A 15,355-nucleotide genomic window follows, 5' to 3' on the forward strand; every position below is an offset into this window, starting at 1 on the left:
TTAGATGTTTTCCTCCAGAAGAGGTGCCTTGGCTGTGCTGTCTTCTCACAGCAACGGCACAGTGATGAAGATAGTAATGGGTAAGAAGTAGCAAGAAGTCAACGCTGATAATATTTTCAAAGTAGAACAGGTATTTAGGCACGGCTGAGGAATATCAGCTGTAACATTTTTCTAAACAGAGCTGTTTTCTTAAATATATATTCATGACAACATCTGGAGGAAGAAATGGTAAAGGCCAAGAGAAGAGACCACAGACTGCGAGGGTACATAAAGTACTCCATTAGAATCCTCAGCATCAATCCAGTATGTCCTGGAAAGTGATGGCTCCCCTTCGAGCCAATAATCAGTGCTGTCCGAGCACACAGCTGAAGTCAGGTGGTGGCACTATTAGCAGGCATCTCGGCAGAGGATGGTTCAGAAGGGCCACAGGATGTACAAGAGTTAAATGACACTTTAGCACAACCTGTCTGATGATTAGCAGTGACCATTCCTCAGGATTATGCATATGGGTTTCCTAAGGGCAATGAGGCGTGACCTCCTGAGGGAATTGGGTTCTCTGTCCACAAATGGGAGGTAATAGGATAAGAAATTCTGGGAAAGGCTGGGAAGATGGCTCGGTGGGAAGAGTGTTTGTCATGCCAGCATAAGGATGGAGTTTGCATCACCAGAATATATAATATTATACATTACAATATTAAATATTTAAAAACTGTGTTGGTGTGTTACCTATCTCCAGTCTCAGCACTAGAACAGGTAAGGGCAGGGTATCCTATCCCCAAGGCAAGCTGGCTAGCTAGTCTAGCTGACTGGTAAGCCATGGGTTCAACTGAGAGATCCTGCCTCAAAATATAAAATGGAAAGTAATCCAGGAAGATACTTGGTGACAGCTCCCACCTGAATGCTAGAATTATACGCACGCACCATCATGTCTGGTATATGCAGGGTGGTTATTGAACATGGAGCTTCTTGCATGCTAGGCAAGAAGTCTACTGACTGAGCACATCTTCAGCACCCAAGGAAGTTTCAAGGTAGGGAAAATGCCTGGGCTGGGTCCTCCATTCCTGTTCTTCCTGCTAAAAGGCAGGACTCACTCACTCACTGACTAGGGACAAACAACTGGACTTCTTCCATGAATAGATGCCTCATCTGCTTCTGGCTCTGCCTCCCAGGAAATCAACTTCTGCCAATCACTTTTAATCAAGCCAAACAGCAAGCATGTTTCTTCCTAGAGTCTGGAGGCTTCTATAACCCTACATCTAAATTGAGCGATCTTTGCTAGTCAAATGCCTGACATGTGCCAGGTCAAACATCAAGCATGCATTGCCCCTGAGGGCAGAAGCAGCAGCCATAAAATCAGTGACTTACAACAGAGTAAGTCCTGGATGGTGGTCAATGTATCTAAACCGTAGCAGGAAAGCAAAGGATGCCGTCATCCACAACACCCTGGTGACAGAGCTGACAGAAGGGAGGGGCGCCCGTGCAAAGAGCAGCAAGGAGGGTCTGGAAAAGGAACATGGTGCAAGAGGGACCTGTAGGCCTGGAGACAGCGTACAAACTGAGAGACGACAGGGCTGGGCTGGGAGATCAAGAGAGGATCTGAGGCTGGGGCATGGCTGGGGTATCTTCCTGAAGATGGGAAAATAAAGGAAATCAGGGCGGGGAGGGACTCCTTTGGTTATGGAGCAGACAGTCATGATAGTCTCTCCATCAGTAGCATGGCCACTTCGCCTAGCTGAACTCCATGGCAGTATACACTCTGCTGGGGAGTGATGCCCCTGATAGAATTAATCTCGTATGGTTCATTCTGTTAAATTTTAAGGTCCATGTGATTAATTTACAAAGTCCACCTGGGCAAACAGCTGGGCTATCTGACTGGGAGAAGCAAGAGGGAAGAAATTCATAAGTGTTTTGCCATATTCTAATAGACAAGATTTTAAAGAGCTGTGGGGCTCTTAGCTTCCTGTCCCTGGGGACTTGTGGTCCTGTTTGTAATCAGCACTCACTATGACTGGTGGTCTTATTCTTACACCGCTATTTCATATCACCTCCAACAGAGGGTAGCTGTGCGAAAATTGCTGATAGCAAAGGACTTAGTCCGGGTGTGTAGCTCACAGTGCATCTCTCTTTTCACGTAGGGAGGAGAGAGGGGGGGGGGGGGGGGTTCTTACACATCTTTACATTCCCATGGGGCTCACAAATATTCTCACAAGTAAAACCACAGATCTGAAGGAGACTCAGGATGTGGACCTGATTGACAGCCACACGCTCTCAGGTGGTACTTTCATGAAGGAAGCCTACGTCTTCTGCCAGCTATAGCGCCCTGCCCACTGATTCTACCACAGCTCCTACACAGCGGTACCTGCTCTCCCCAGGAAGGAAGGTGATTGGCATGGTCTCGGGGCAGCCTTGGCCAGGGTGCCAACGGGCTTTGCAGGCAGAGCAGAATTCCATGTCGCAGGCTTTGCACTGCACCAGCTGGGGGGTCTGAATCCCTATGTCCTGGAGTTGGCACACGGCTTGGCAAGTGGATGCTGGGCACCACGTCCGGCAAGGGTCAAAGAGCACCTCTGGCACAAGGAGACAGAAGACAAAAATCAGATGCAGGAAACCACGGACACCGGAGAGGGTAAGCATAGAAGAGAGCCTCTGGGGCACTGACTAAGGCAGTCGGAATGGAGGACATCCAGGTGACCCAGCCAGACACACTTTAGACGTTCATCCAACCCCACCCAAGCTACTCCCAGCTTTTCACCCTAGTACCCAGTATGCTGAGGACTCCTGCCGCTGCCATCTTACCATCCAGTGCCATTATATTTTCACCCAGCCCAGTTTCTCTGAACACCAACAACACCAGATCTTTTCTGCACCTCCCCACCCCATGTTCCCACCAGCACCAGGACACATTCCCTTCAGTCAGGTAAGAGCCCTGGCCCAGCATCAGGTTTGCACACAGCCACTGGCAAATTTCTGTTGAAATGTAAAAAGGAAGAAGGAAAGAAGAGGCTGCCATAGTCTTATTGCCTTTCTACCATCTAAGGTGGCATACAAAACCACGGTTTTCACCATGACACTTCTAGAACGAGGTGTCTTATTTGGTTCGTAATTAGTCTTCTAGTCCATTGATTCACACATTCGAGACAGATTCTCTTGCCAAGTCTAAACCTGGGTAAAACCAGGAGCTTGCCTTCCCTGCAGATTGAGCCCAAGCTGCTGCAAAGCCTTTCTTAATGGGACTGATCAGGAAGTTTACTTTAAAAACAGGATATGGTGGCATTCCTCTTCCTTCACAATCCTGATCCAAAACCCGTATTTATAACTTGTCCTGAGCTGGCCTCCGTGGCGAGCCAGCCGGGCATCTCACTTTCCCTTCTCTCTGGGGGACTTTGCCCTCTCACCAGGTGTGGTGGGAGGTGCAAACAGGAGGCTAACTTTCCAACAGGGACCACAGCAGGCCAGCGGATCACAAGGCCATCTTAAGGTTGCATGGGCCACTGGCCCTCAGCTTTGGAGTCAGGCTGTGCTCGGGAAGCAACCTGGGGAGCACTGGATTTTGGTGAGGCAGTTTGCAAAAAGGTGTTCGCTAATGTGCAAAGCAAAGGGTGCTTGTTGGCAAACATCCCAGCCCTATTCCAGGTAGCCAGATGCCATTGCAGCTCACCTGACTCAAAGACAGGAGCTCTACAATGGGGCACCCAGGAGACTGAGAGTGCAGAGGGCCACAATGATTAGCATTGACTGCCAACTTGATCACTGAGCACATAGCCTCTGAGCATGTCTGTGAGGCAGCTTCTAAATGAGGACAATTGAAGTGGGAAGACACATTCTTAACTGTAGGGAGCACCATTGCCCATGCACTGGGTCCTGGACTGAGCTAAGAACAGGAGTTCATTTCTTTCTGCTTCCTGACTGAAGAGGCCATGAGACCAGTCACCTCACATCCCCGCCACCATGCCTTTCCCACCATGGCGGACTTATAGAATTTCCAGTTGTGAGCCAAATAATCACCAGTTACAAATAAGTTCAGTTACAAGGTCTGAAGCAGCATAGCACTCATACGCTTGTGTGTGCCCTTCTAAGGGCTCCATGTTCCTCAAGAATAGGGGACCATCTGTTCAGTGCTGAAGGAGCAAGCCTGTCAGCTCAGTCATGATCTTACCTCTACTGGCCTATCTCTGTAAAGGGCAGCGTGGGGATTATTTACATCACTAAGGACCACATGATCTGAGAATTTCTGTAACATCAACTTGGCTTGCTATTGGGGTTAAGAGCAGGCTACCACCCATAAATGAAGGTTCTGAGGAAACATAAATTATAGCAGCGGGGGTGGGGTAGGAGATGGGTTGATGAGTTGATCTGCTAGCTGTGGCAGGCTGACTCCTCCTTGCCTTACTATTAAGTTCATCAAAAGCATAAAAGAAACTTGTTGGTATGAAAGCGAGGGCCAGAGATAGTGCCTGTGACAACAGCGGACTCTAGGACTGAGAATCTATTTCACACACTGATCAGACTCCAGTACAATACTGTAAAACCTCTGAGATGCCCCTGACATGGAGAAAATGAACTGTTGCTACTGTCCAACTTGGGTGTCAATGTTTGCTCTCTGAAGGAGGTTTATGGCCACTGAACATGTGGATACAGAACTGGGGCACATGAAGAAGGGTTTCCCTGCAGGCTTGGGATGCTGAGAGTTCCCTAACACCTCCTAGACCTCAGGTACATGCTGGGAGGAGATCCCCAAGGTGCTCCCACAGTCCAAGAACCCTCAGGATTCTCTCTGCTAGCAGTTCGTCTCCTTCAACACACAACTTTGACTTCACCTACTAGCCCTCTGTCCCTGTCTCTCTGGGCATGTGTTGGGGGAGCTTGCCTGGCCTCAAACCAATATGGTACATTCTATCTGCATAGCTACTGAAGTTCTGGGGAGAGGGGGACATGCTAAATGTGTGACATGACCCAGGCCCCTGGCTTTCTGTTTAACATCATGCTTTAGTTGAACCTTGTTGGGAGTAGGCTTCTGGTCTCAGACCCTGGGAACCCCTATGTCCTGTCTGTTGACACTCCTATGCTCTGGAAGCCCCAGACATCAGTGTGTATGTGTGGGGGGTGGGGTTGGTACAGGTTTCTCTTCATATACTTCTAATGGCAGTGAGAGAGGCTACCTTGGAACTTTATCAAAGAAGGCCCATTTGGCTGTGGCATGGAGGGGAGACCTAAGGCAGGTTTCCATGGCAGCAATTTCAAGTCTATGGCTGGTTTGCTCAGGGCCATGATATGTCCCTGCCTATTACCACATGGAGAGATTCACTACAGGCAAAGGGAAGAGATCTGCCTCTGAGCGGATTGCAAGCATTCTCCTTGCGCTGTGAGGACAACAGGGTAGTAGAAATCTATTAATATGCTCATTGCTCTTCCCACTGCTCAATCCTTCCAGCTGTGCATAGAAGCAGGGATCAGTCCGTAATGAAGTTCAGGGCAGAGAGCGTTCATGTGCTTCTCTTAGAATGTATGGACGCATCTCTCAGCTTTACTGCCACCCGTGTCTATTAAGAACCCATTGTCCATGCTGTGTCTTATATAGCATAGTACAGCTATTATACTATATATTCACATGTATGTACATGAGATATGTTAACAGGAAGCAAGTCATGCTTTCTTGGGGGAGCAAAAGAAGCCAGTCGTAACCTCACTCTGCCAAAGACATACTTATCCTGCAGAACTTCTCTTCAAGAGACTGGGATTAACATAAGTTTCTTCAGGACCTGTTGTAGGAGGCTGCTTGTTCATTCCCAGCTGCTCAGTCCAGAAATAAGCACACAGAAACTATATTAATTAAATCACTGCTTCTCCTATTAGCTTTAGCTTCTTATTGGCTAGCTCTTACATCTTAATTTAACCCATTTCTATTAATCTGTGTATAGCCACGTGGCTGTGGCTTACTGCCAAGGTTCTGGCTCATCTGTTCCTGGCAGTGGCTACATGGTGTCTCCTGACTCTGCCTTCTTTTCCCAGCATTCAGTTTAGTTTTCCTTACCTATCTCTATTCTGCCATGTGTGGGCCCAAGACAACTTCTTTATTCATTAACCAATAAAAGCAACACATATACAGAAGGACTTCCCACATCAAGGACCCTCGGTGAAGCAGATCCCAAGAGCTCTACTAGAAAATGCTTGATCATTTTTCATAAAGGCGGTTTACATTTTTAGACAGATGGGATGTTAAAGTATTCTGAGGTACTAGCACCCAACACACCCTCATGTACTCCCTGCGGCTGTGTTAATTGATTCAACTAGTGCCCTTATAGTGGTGGGTTAGACCCTATTGGGAAGATACTGCATACTGATGACTCTGGTTCTTGTTAGGGCTGGAAATGTATCTGCCCAGGTTACTAATCACTCTGAGATTTTTTTTTTCTTTTAATAAACAAAAGGATCAAGTTGGGATAGCATGGACTTCCAGAAAGATTGAAGATAAACATATGTAGGCTTCCATCTTCCTTGGCACACACTCAGATGCTACAGGACAGGCATGCACAAGAGATGCTCCGTGGCCCTCTCTCTAGAGTGAGCCCAGTGGGGCAGAAGGTTCCAGAAAGCAAAAGCAGTAAGCGAGAACACTCCCTAGCCTCCAGATGGTCAAAGACTTCAGGGAGACAGGCCAAGAATCTAAAATGAAAATCCAGGTTTCTGGGTCAGTCGAGACACACCGGGGCTGAATAGAGAGCCTTTTGAAGTCTAAAACCACTGTAGGACTTCTCCATGTTAGAAAATCATCTAAACGAGTTTCCTCCTAAGGCGTCCTCTGTGGACTAAACTTTGAAGGAAGGAAGCAAGTCACAATGAGCTTTCTGATCTTATCTCTAGGTTGGTCCAAGGAGCTGGCTAGAATACGCAGTGTTCTAGGTCCCACTGCTAACATCCCATCTGGCCCATACTTCTGTGGTACTAAGTCCAAGTCCTTTTAAAACATCACTCAGCCTTAGGCTGCTAAGATGTCTTCTAGTGAGAGTTTTCATTATTTTTCTAACCTAAGTTAAGGTGATTCATTTCTGGTGCGAGAGCCAGGATCTTTTAGACGAAGCCAGACCACCGAGAGGAAAAAGAAAGCTCAAAATTATCTGGCAGAAAAACCTACCCAGCTACACTTTTGAATTTGATGTCACAGATAGTTCATTTTCCTGTGGTTGAAACAACTCTAAGTCTCTGTGAAAAGCCCATGAAAGTTAGTTTGAAAGAGTCTGAGGTTCTCAGAGATCCAAAGTAATCAGTTCTATAACTCCTGTTCTGTCTTTAATGCTGCAACAGCCTCAGGTTTAAGGTAAGCTGTCCCAGGGTGACCCGAGCCATTTAGAGAAACAGACTCTGGGAAACAAACTTTAAAGTCGTTAAAAATCCTTATTGGCCTTGTAAAACATTTATTTAATCTCATTTCATGTGCATATATGCAATTTACATGTGTTTACCTACATGAATGTATGTGAGCCACACACATGCCATGTTCATGGAGGCCAGAAAAGAGTATCAGACCTCCCAGAACTGGAGTTAGAGATGGTCAGGAGCCACCACCTGGGTGCTGGGAACCCAAGCAGGGTCCTGTGCAAGAACCATTAAGTGTTTTCAACTGCTGAGCCCTCTCTCCAGCCCCGATTGATTTTTGAAGTTATCCATCCATACACATAAGCACATATATGTATACATGTGTGTATATATGACATTTTAAGTAAATTAGAGATGATCTCTAGCATGGCTCCTGTTTTCTTCTAACGCCTCACACGTTTGAGCATCCACGGCCACTTTGTCCCAGCTGCATCCTGCCCTGCATTTTGTGTTTCTACGTAGGCACGTCACCTTGGGGTCTGGCTCAAGAGCAGACCTCTGATGCAGGCTCACAGTGTCTAGGGAGAGGAGGCATGGTCACAGCAGCTCCTGCTGCATGGTCAAGGCACTCCCTGGATGCGCTCCTAGAGGGAGGAGCCACCCACACTGCACTGTCTCTGACCTTCTCTTTGCAGGTGACCTCAAGTCTCTGAGATCAGAGCCAATGGGACCTCTAGGTTCTTCCAAACATCATCTTACAATGGTGGAGCTCACCCAACATTCGGCATGTCTCAGGCCTTGGCAATGGAATCATCAAGAGAAGTTAACACCCCTCTGAATATACTCCACACATCCATTTCTCTGTCTTCATCAGGATTGGATCTAGTAAGCAGAGGTCTGTTAAGGGCCCAACAGGAGCAGAGAAGTTGGTTCTCAGGGTGGGAGACACGGTCAGATACCCCACTAGAGTTAAAAACCGCAGAAGTCACCCCGTTGCCATGGGTGTGGACTGTGGTTATGTCAGCCTGGGATACTCACTGAGGCCCAAGGCTCAGTTACTCACGAGCACTGCTATCTAAGCCTTCAAGGGGTACTGAAACAGTGGGATGAATCTAGACTCTGTGCTCAACTATGGTACCTGCAGGGGTATCAAGCTCTGGGACTTCCTTGCACACCATTATCTTTTAAACACAGGGCGAGTCTAAGAGTTTGAAACCATTAGACCCAAACCCAGCTGAAGAAAAATATGAACTAGGGATCTCCTTAGGCCAACAAGAATCCTCAATCTCTGTATATAAATAGTGTCCCCTGAGTTCCTTCTGCTGCCAAGTAGGTCACAAGCCCAGGCGGCCAGGCTGTGAACGGCTCGGAGGATTCTACCGCAACATTACTTGAGAGGTGTGATTCGCAGCAATGCTCTCATCCCTGCTGCATCTTTCCCCACTCCCGTCAAATGATGTACACTCACGTCTCCCAAAAGACAGCTCCATAAATGCTACCCACCTTCTTCTGTGGGATTCAACACTGGCTAACACAGCAGGCCACTTACCTCTTTCAAACTGTAGCTTTTTATATCTTTGCATAATTTCAGATGCAACCATACACTCAATCTGCAAAGAAAAAAAAAACAGACATAAGGATTGTAGGATGCAGAGGGCTAAAATGTAATGCAACATGAGGCCAAGGAGAAAACAACAGGATTCGGATAAGCCAGCCACAGCCCATCCATCATACACAGGCGACAAAATCATGCGTTCCCTCAGTGAACATGCCTCATTCTCCTGAAGGTGGCCTTGTTTAGGGCACGCAGCATCCGGGCAGCTAATTGCAGTTTCTAGTCCTTCTTTGATCAAGAGCTCAACATACTGTTTCAGGCACTGAAAGAAAGAAAAGTGTATAAGCACCCATACTTCCCAAACACCAAAGATAAAGTGATATGTCAGGCAAACGGCTAGCTATTAACCCTGGGAGATATGTTAACGACTAGTCTGGCAAGATATGCCTATTGGGGCAATAAAGGTATGGATGTAAAATGGTAAGATAAAGAGAGGGAGGGAGTAGGAGAGGGCAGGCAGGACCAACTTCCCGAAGAGCCATTCTCACAGCAGCTTAACAGAGACTTGACATCATGGGCTCTAAGTCCGTGTTTATCAACCTGTGGGTCGTGAGCCCTTTGGGGTTCAAACAGTCCTTTCACAGGGGTCACATGTCAGATACCTTACATATTACATCTTACATATCACATATTTACATTATGATTCATGATAGTATAAAAACAACAGTTATAAAGTAGCAGTGAAAATAATTTTATGGTTGGATGTCACAACATGAGGGACCGTATTAAGGGGTTGCAGCACTAGAAAGGTTGAGGACCAGCTGGTGTTGGTGAGCTCCCATTAGCTCAGGTAAACTGTTTCAGTGGGTGAACTCATCACGGCCTTGACCTCTTTGCTAATATTCTCATTCCTCCCACTCTTCAATTGCACTTTGGGAGCTCAGTTCAGTGCTCCGATGTGGATCTCTGTCTCTGTTTCCATCAGGTGCTGGATGAATGTTCTATGGTGATATTTAAGATTGTCATCAGTCTGACTACAGGGCAAGTCAAAATCAGGCCCCCTCTTCTCTATTGCTTAGGGTCTTAGCCTGGGTCATCCTTGTGGATTTCTAGGAATTTCTCTAGAGCCAGGTTTCTGCTTACCCTATAATGGCTCCCTCGATCAAGTTATCTCTGTCCTTCCTCCATCTCGACTATCCCATTCCCTCAAGTTCTTCTCACCCCTCCCCTTCACCCTTCCTTTTCCCTTTTCACCCTCCCTTCTTCCCCACCCCCATGCTCCCAATTTTGTCATGTTATTGTCTGTTTCCAATTTCCAGGTGGATCTACATATGTTTTTCTTGGGGTTCACCTAAGCTTCTCTAGGATCATGACCTCTAGGCTCAATGGGAAGGAACAAGCATAGGACCAAACTAGGCCCTCTGAATGTAGTTGACAGTTGCATGGCTGGGGCAGACTGAGGGGTCACTAACAGTGGCACACAGGAGTTATCACTACTGCATGTACTGGCTTTTTAAGATCCTATTCTTTTTGAATGTATACCTTACTCAGTTTAGATATAATAGGGAGGGCCTTGGACCTTCCACAAAGCAATGTGCTTTAACCGTCTCTAAGGATTAGATGGGGGTGGGGTGGGAGGGTGTGTGGAGGGAATGGGAGGAGGGGAGGGAGTGAGAGCTTGGATTGATATTTTTTTTGAAAATCGAATTAATTAATTAACTAAAAAAGAAAAGTTGAGAACCACTGCTCTAAGCAGGGGCCCTCGGGCATGAGCCCTAGCTTGGTGTACCTGCTAGGGCTCTGATGAGGACTGTGGTTCTGACCATGGCCCACCTACATCTACCTGTGGATGAGAGATGCTTTGGAGTTCTGCCTGAGGCCAAAGATGGTGGAGTTGCCAGAAACAAACTAATTATCATCCATGGGAAGCCTTCCCAAGACAAGAGAGGGCAGGTAACCAGAAAAGATAGGACTATTACCAACTCCTGCCCAGGCTGCAGTGCCTGCCCCCCTCCATTCAGACAGCATTGTGGATCTGCTACGAGGTTGACACTTGACTTGGTGGTGAAGGTCTGTTCTATGTGTGGCGGGCAGGGAAATGGCATGCCTTGTCCATGGTGCCAATGTGGAAAGGGAGCATAACCCTGCGGTTACTGGAGTCAGACACACAGGTAATCTTGGTCTCTCTACTGAGGCCATGGGGGTACATCTTTGATGTGTTTGGCACCTAGTTCCCTAGATGATAAAATCAGCGGGCTTGTCTCAGTGGCTTTCTTGACAGAGAGAAATAAAGAATAACCAAACACCTGGTGTAATCTTGGTATATCGGCTAGGTAATCAGGGGCTGTTGTCTCATTCGCCCGCCTGAGCGGTATGCAGTTTACAGTCACGGGTGTAAAAAAGCCCAAACAAAATCATTACTTTACTGTCTATTATTAAATCTGTTTAATTGGGTCTCTGGGGGAACCTGGAATGTCTCAAACCAACCGAACTCAGAAAACTCTAGGACAACTCTGGCTACAGTCCAATATAATGGCACAGCCTCATTCTCTCTAAATGGGGAAACAGGACAATTAAACCAGGTGAGAGATGGATGCCCTTGGGAGTCTCCCAACTGTTCAAAGGCTCGCTTATGGCCACAAGCAGTGAGTCACGTCTGGGCAGCTGCAACCCCAAGAACAAGCTCAGCAGCCAGAAGGGTTGCATCTCTGAGCAGCACAGACCGGGATTATGTTATGGGAATATTGATTTGTCCACTCAAGCGGCTGCTCCTGTGTCCATCACAACCAGCCCCAGCCCTCTTCCAGACCCAAAGTAGGTCATGACTCACAAGCCTTGTTTTCCAATCTAATAGCAAAAAGATGTCTTAAAGAGATCACGCGCGCACATCCACACACGCACACAAATTAGACAACCAGAAAAACTTCTGTTACAATAGATAAACATCCCCCAGGCAGGAATAGATACCGTTCCTAATGTAGCTCTCATCTTTCTTTAATCAAATGCCTTCCAAATAGCAGACTGTTGTTAGTCATTTTGCCTCTGTTAGCCCAATAAATAGCCCTAAAACGGAAAGCGTGGGAGGTGTTATCACCACCATTTACCACAGTGAAAGTGGGGGCTTAGGGAGTTAAACACTGCCCAGAGCTGTGTTTTACAAACATCATAGGCACTAAGCCCCCAGAGCCCATGTGCCTGACTCTGAGGTCTGCTCCGTTTTCTTGTGTGATTTCTCCTTCTTTTTTTCCCTCAATTAACTCCTTAAACTGGGTCTGGCGATTTAGGCCTATAATCCCAGAACTTTGGTGGATGAGGCAGGAAGATAATGAGTTCAGCGTCACCCTGGCTACACAGTGAATTCTTGTTATTATATAGCTGGCCATTCTGAACTAGAGAGTAAAACCCTATCTCAGAAAACTAATACACATGCACGCATGCATGCACTTACACACACACACCTATACACACCACACACACACACCTACACACACACATATACACATATACACCACACATCACACACACCTACATACACCAAATACACACACATACACACCCACACACCCATATATTACACACACACGCACACACAGAGAGAGAGAGAGAGAGAGAGAGAGAGAGAGAGAGAGAGGCTCTCATAGCACAACCAATCATTTTTGAAGCATCTCTGTTCCATCAGAAAATTTCCATCGAACAAAGACTCCATCCACTAACCTGACACCTGGATCAACACAAAGGCACAACGCAGCTTTTATTGTCAATGTGACACAATCGTAGAGCCACTTGGGAAGAGCTGACTCAACCAGAAAATTGCTTCAATCAGATTGCCCTGGTGGCTGTGACTTATGAGGGACTGTCTTGATTTCCAAGTGGTGCAGGAAGGCCTAGACCACTGTGGGGGTTGCCATCCTAGACAGGCTGGGGCCTGAGCTGTGTGAGAAAGGCAGGATGAGCCAGGGAGCAGCCTTCCTCCAACGTTTCTGCTTCAAGTTCTTGCCCAGTCAGAATTCCCTCAAAGATGCAGTCTAACCTCTAAGATGAAGTAAACAGCTTCCTCTTCTGGCCACGGTGTTTACGGCAGCAACAGAAAACTAACCAAGACAGCAGGGTACAGCATCACCTGCTGCCAGCAAACACTTGGGAGATAAAAGGTTGGGTCTTAGGAGCAAAGAACCTTCAGGAAAGAGCACGGACTATGGAAAGGAGTGGAGAGCAGGAGTGGGGTCACAGAATGTTCCAGACATTGCAGTTTCCAACTCTGAAAGACTTGAAAAGAGTGATTGGCCAGGACCCCCCCCCCCCCAGCCCCACTGCACTAGAACAGTTCCTTCCTGCCAAGGAACAGTGGCCACAGAAACTGGCCTGGCTCTCCAGTTAGTCAACTGTGACTGCTTTGGCTCCGAGGGCTTGCTTGGCTGCTGATCAACCCATTGACAAGATCCCAGACACTGTGGCTCACTCAGACCTGGGTGGCCTAAGTTAATCACAAACCATAGTTAACAAAGACCACTTGGGTAGCTTAGCTGCAGACCAAAGTGGCGGGCCCCGAGAATAGCATTTTGGCAGCAAGGACCCTGGAATCACAGTTAGTTTTGAATGCTGGCTCACCCATGAACCACTCTTGTCACAATGGCTAAAGCCATCATCTGGGAGCCTTCGGCCCAGTGTGTGGGGAAAGCTTGGCAGACATGGGAAATGACACTCTCGAATGTGTGCGCTTCAGAGACAAATGGCTCCAGGTGAAGGCAGGACGTCAGCATTCTCCCAGCATTTCCAGAGCTGACAGTGAAGGACCTTTGTGTCTCTCCTCCATCCGACGGCAGGTTTTCTGAAGGTCAGAAAAGCTTAGCATTCTTCCATTATCCACACCCCACAGTGCCAGGCAGTGGGGAATCACTGCTGAGCAGATCGACATATGGTTGAGGCAGAACCTAGCCACTGAATGCTGTATCTCAGCAGAGGACTTGGTGACCTGAGACAGCAGCGAGCTGCCCACACAGGCCTGCAGAGAGCTGCAGATCCTGAGGCTGGCACACGGCACATCGGGAGATGGCTGACCAGCACAGCCCTCTTAAGACAGCTTTATGAGGACTTTGGATGGCCCTGAAAACCCAGTGTAAACTGCCTCCCACACCTCTTCTGGCAAAGAATGCAGGCCCCAAGACCACAGGCCCTGATGTCACTCACAAGCTTCCGAAATAGAAACGTCTCTGAAAATTAATGAAATAAAAATAAAATCCAGACTTTACATGTTTAAAAATAAGAAGGAAACGACTCCTCTTTATTAGTCTGTGCTCCTGCCAAAATAGGGACACCATGCCTCCAAAGTAAATGCAGTGTGTGCTCTCGGGCACCCAGCTCTACCAACACCCTCGGCTATACCTGTTACTTGTTTCAGGATGTTTGATCATACTCTGACTCCCGAGATTGTGTTATTTATTGGAGAAACCTGTTTCTAATTGTGGTGTGGCTCAGCCCTAGCACACACCTTTAATCCAAGAGCTCTCTGCTTATTTAGTGTAAGCAGGACTAAATAAACCAACCATAGGTCTAGCGCCAGAGCAAGCAGCCAGTCAACAGGAAGAAAAAAACCAAAGAGTAAGAGGGAGTAAGGTGGATGGATAGAGAGATGCACAGGAAGGAGAAGGGAGGGACATCCCGTGGGAGGAGTTTTTGTTTCAAATGGGATAGGAGAAGAGTCTCCTTCTGAGATGAGAGCCAAAGAGGAGGATCAGCTCACTGCTTCCTCTGCCTCTCTGAGCTAGTAGGTTTCCACCCCAGCATCTGGGGTGAAATCAAACAACTGAGATTTTGTTAAAAATAACAGGTACTAACCTCCCTGTACCTTCCCAAGGCTTCTAAAAAGAGTTCTCTCACCTGCACAAGGGTACTTAATAAGCATGTCTGCTGCCAGTGTCTGGTTATTCTGTGCGTATTCCATTCATCACTGGATCTGTGCTGATAACCTCCCCATCGGAAGGGTTGGTATTGCCTCTCACCATGGAGACACTCCATGGATAGTTACTTATTCACTTCCTATAATTCCTTACCTTCAACTATATATTTTTAAATGCTTTAATGATTAAAAACAAAAACTCCTACCTCCCAACCTTACCTCACCCACTAATCTAAAATAGAGTGGCCATCCTGGTCATGACATGACCAACTTAGCATCTGAGGAGCATGACCATCTAGTGTCCCTGTCCAGCATCTTCTTCTCAAACAAGGTCGTGTGAGAAGTGGTAACTCCTGCATCCCTCTGTTGTCCTTCTAGGCTTACACAGAAACCACGGCTTCTCCAATGTCCAGGGAATAGGGGATGGATATCTGGGGCCTGGAGCTGCAGGTAACCAGTGAAGAGTGAATGGGGAAACTCTCCCAGGCTGCACACAGAGGCTGGGGACTGTGCTTGCCTACTGAAAAGACCTTTCAGGGTCCACAAAGGGCCTGAACTAACAGGGCCCAGAGAAAGTACCAGCTGAGATC

At 47.3% G+C, this 15,355-nt stretch overlaps 1 protein-coding gene across 2 annotated transcripts in view; it reads right to left on the reverse strand.

Annotated features, from left to right (window-relative positions):
- Rnf144a (ring finger protein 144A) overlaps nucleotides 1–15,355 on the reverse strand; it is a 121,444-nt gene that overhangs the window by 16,405 nt on the left and 89,684 nt on the right. For both annotated transcript variants that reach the window (XM_041630499.1, XM_041630498.1), the window contains 3 exons: nucleotides 9,087–9,191; nucleotides 8,864–8,924; nucleotides 2,360–2,567 (listed from right to left, as the gene is read on the reverse strand). In XM_041630499.1, the coding sequence (XP_041486433.1) occupies nucleotides 2,360–2,567; nucleotides 8,864–8,924; nucleotides 9,087–9,191 (374 nt within the window). The remainder of the gene's footprint in view (nucleotides 1–2,359; nucleotides 2,568–8,863; nucleotides 8,925–9,086; nucleotides 9,192–15,355) is intronic.

Source organism: Microtus oregoni, unplaced genomic scaffold, assembly GCF_018167655.1.
Source record: "Microtus oregoni isolate MIOR12 unplaced genomic scaffold, Mior012 000034F_ref0000314, whole genome shotgun sequence".
NCBI classification, from domain to species: Eukaryota; Metazoa; Chordata; class Mammalia; order Rodentia; family Cricetidae; genus Microtus; species Microtus oregoni.